This window comes from Cicer arietinum, chromosome 4, assembly GCF_000331145.2.
Source record: "Cicer arietinum cultivar CDC Frontier isolate Library 1 chromosome 4, Cicar.CDCFrontier_v2.0, whole genome shotgun sequence".
Classification (NCBI taxonomy): domain Eukaryota; kingdom Viridiplantae; phylum Streptophyta; class Magnoliopsida; order Fabales; family Fabaceae; genus Cicer; species Cicer arietinum.
The window spans coordinates 27,075,514-27,079,210 of record NC_021163.2 but is presented as its reverse complement, the minus strand read 5'-3'; the positions used below and the strand labels follow the sequence as shown (position 1 = coordinate 27,079,210).

General features: G+C 33.9%; 1 protein-coding gene across 1 annotated transcript in view; it reads left to right on the top strand.

The window, feature by feature from the left end:
• The window catches only part of LOC101499989 (uncharacterized), a 2,960-nt gene extending 534 nt beyond the window's left edge, over positions 1 to 2,426 (top strand). The window contains exons 2-3 of the mRNA XM_004497584.4: positions 1,683 to 1,787; positions 1,901 to 2,426. Of these exons, the coding sequence (XP_004497641.1) occupies positions 1,683 to 1,787; positions 1,901 to 2,212 (417 nt within the window). The 3' untranslated portion in view covers positions 2,213 to 2,426. The remainder of the gene's footprint in view (positions 1 to 1,682; positions 1,788 to 1,900) is intronic.
• Positions 2,427 to 3,697: the final 1,271 nt, after the last annotated feature.

Below are 3,697 nucleotides of genomic sequence, written 5' to 3'. Positions count from 1 at the left end.
CAGTCGTGGTTGCTTGTTTGATTTTTTAGAGTTGCTGGTTTTTGTTGTTGTTTATCGAAATAACCGAATTCAATTAGGGCAAAGCGTTTAGGTGTTTTTACTATTCAGATTTTAATTAATTTGTTTTCTTATGGCTTTCTTTGTGCTGTTGCCAAATGCTAATTAATTAGAAAATATTCCCCAAACCCTAATTTTACTGTACTTTGGATAATCTAGCAGTGAAGTGTGATCGGTGTCGTGTAATGTTAATTAACTGTAAAATATCCCCTGAACCGTAATGTTACTATAGTTTGGAGTATAATGATTAAGACTTTGGGATATATTAATCAAAGTCTCTTTGTTTTGGTGAAAATGTTTGTTATACTTTAAGCTTTCAATTTTCGCGATGACTGTTTAAGTAGTTAAGTAGACAATGGGAGTTGAAGCATTTGGAGGTGAAATTACGTTTCTTCTGGTGTTGTCAAATAGTGGCACTATAGTGTAGTGGAATTTGAACATTATGTTATTGTTATGTGATTTAGTACAAAATGTTGTCAATAGTGGTACTCTAGCACTGTAACATAGCGGAATTTGAACAAACTACCATTTTCAAGAACATTGTTCACTTCTGCATTGTACAACACCAAAATATGGCACGGTCAGAAGTGAAGCACAACTCATTTACAATACAAGTTTTGGAGAGGCATGAAAGTAAATGTGAAGACCATATAGTCTTTATCTATCTCCATTTTCAATCTTATTCTTAGGCCCCGTTTACTTTTTGAAAACATTTTGGTTTTCATTTTCTAAAATGTGTGCTCATTTTACCTTGATGAGAGAGTCTTGTAGTGAACTGTTATGATGGAGAGAAGATGAAATGCTAGTTAATGAAAATGAATTTTCAGAAATAATGAAAACAAATTTGACTTTTTCACTGTTTCTTGAAATGTAGACAATCAATCGTTCACTACAAGAGAGTCTCTTACCTCATTGTTAGTAAGTAAGTTTAACATGAGTTCTAGCACTGTAACATAGCGGAATTTGAACAAACCACCATTTTCAAGAACATTGTTCACTTCTGCATTGTACAACACCAAAATGTGGCACGGTCAGAAGTGAAGCACAACTCATTTACAATACAAGTTTTGGAGAGGCATGAAAGTAAATGTGAAGACCATATAGTCTTTATCTATCTCCATTTTCAATCTTATTCTTAGGCCCCGTTTACTTTGTGAAAACATTTTGGTTTTCATTTTCTAAAATGTGTGCTCATTTTACCTTGATGAGAGAGTCTTGTAGTGAATTGTTATGATGGAGAGAAGATGAAATGCTAGTTAATGAAAATGAATTTTCAGAAATAATGAAAACAAATTTGAATTTTTCACTGTTTCTTGAAATGTAGACAATCAATCGTTCACTACAAGAGAGTCTCTTACCTCATTGTTAGTAAGTAAGTTTAACATGAGTTTTAAAAAATGAAAAATAGAAAATGTTTTCACAAAGGAAATGGGGCCTTATTTTCCACATTCCCATTCTCCACTTGCTAGAACAGGGATTGCCTTCGTTTTTAAACCAAGCAAGTGCAAATTTGTATACTTAATGCTTGCTTTGTGGTGGCTTAATTTCATCACCAGTTTGGTTAACTTTTGCTTTTCTGTCTGTTGATTTCTTTGTGTCTAATTGTATGTTTGTTGTTGTTCCAGGACTCGTATGGCTATATGGTTGCATTTGCTGGTCGGAAATATGCAGCAAGGTCCCCTCCGGCTTTTGTCGCAAACGGCTCATATACTGTAACCAGTTTTACTCTTGTAAGGGGATTTTTTTTCCTATTTCAAATAAACTTTTGAATAATTGTTAGTTTGTTGTGTATTCTCGTAGTTGTAATCCTTACTGAGAACCAATTGAAATCTTACCCTTGCAGGTTCTTGAGTTTAAGAAGGGCAGGCTACAAAATTTGTATTGGAAAAGAGATGGGTGTGCTAAATGCCCGAAAAACACCAAAGCTGTTTGTCTTAACAATCAGGACTGTGCACTGCAAACATCCAGTTGCAAGAGCCATGGAGGACCTGTAGATTGCAGCTTAGGTATACAACTGGCTTTCTCTGGCACAGATAAACACCTCTCAGCTCTCAACTCTTGGTATGAAGTGAAAAACCTTCGCCAGTATTCACTCTATGGCCTTTATTCAAATCTGAGAAGTTCACTCACTAGCCAGTATGATAAGTTATTCTAATTTCCTTTAGTTCTTCTGTTGATTTTATTTGTTCCATTTTGTTGTGATTTACTGTATCAAATCCCACCTGTTCCATTCTAAATATATTTGTGAGAACCTAGAATGATGGTGTGTACATACATTTGTATATCAAATGTTTTATTGATTATGCTGGATAGACTACGGTCCTTACAAATTTGTATTTAAATGCAGCTAACTGTATTTTACATGCCAATTAGTGTAATTAGCCCTTCATGTGATCATAGTTGGATTCTGCTTATATTTGGCCAAATTGCGTAAAACATACATGTGAAGGGAGAATTAAGCAAGGGTTTGATATATATTCACTCTTTTGCTTGAGGGAATTTGACATGCATTATTCTCCTATACAACATAGTTTTTTTATTTTTGGACAGAGATACAGCATAGTTATGACGTGGGTTTGACGGTGTATTATTTAAATTGGTACTTTTTTGACAAAATTTTAGAAAATGGACCCCCTAACATATGATTCCCGGACGTACACATCTTGACAGCATAAAAATTACATGTTTATTTCTAATGTGACATTTGAAGTGATTTGGAGGTGTGAAAGTTGCCTTCCAATATACATTGGTAATTAACACGGTGTTGGTGTATTTATTTATTATTAAAAATATTAGATCTTTTTCTAAAAAAATAATAATATTATTAGAGCTTGCTTAAGATGGACTTTGCTTCGGCTGTCACTAGTCACTGTGTTTACATGTAATACAGTAAGAAAAGTAATTTATATGGGTCTATTTGTTGATAATGTGCGTTACTGTGAAGTCCAATAAATCTTCATTGGACTACAGTCAAGCTCTAAGGGAAAAGCTTTTCCTAATTTTTAATCTTATCCAGGCAAATACATCATCACCTTACTACTGTTACTTTATGCCAAGTCACTTGTTGCTTTCATTGAAATATGAGTATTTTCATAAATTTCCACTGAAAAATATAAGATTCCAACTTAAGACTGCCTAGCCAAGAAATCAATTAATATAAATTATTCAATGGTGTCTTATGACATCAACTATATAATAGTTGATGAACTCAATGATACATCTCTCCACTAATTTATCTTTATTGGTGGTTTTGCGACAAGAAATAAGGAGTCCATAGACTTGTAGTTGGGGAAGATTCTAAGGCAGATTTTTCACTTTTGAAAACTAGAACGAGATTCGAAAAGAGGATTCCTTGAACAAAGCCAATTATATAACTCGCACCTAGTGGGTGGAATGGAAATACGTAAATAACAAAGTTTGAGAACACCATTCACTTGGTCAATAGCCTAGTGAAATTTGCTGTGTGCTAACAGCCTCATACCCAATGGAACTAAAGCCATTGTTCATTGTTGAATGTAGAAGAGGTATCTTCCAATGGTACAGAGAAAAAAGATAAACCTTTCAAACCAAAAGCATTTGTCTCACTCACATTGGGGTTAGTAAAGAGAATTTTTTTGATCAAATCATTGCCTTGTTGACC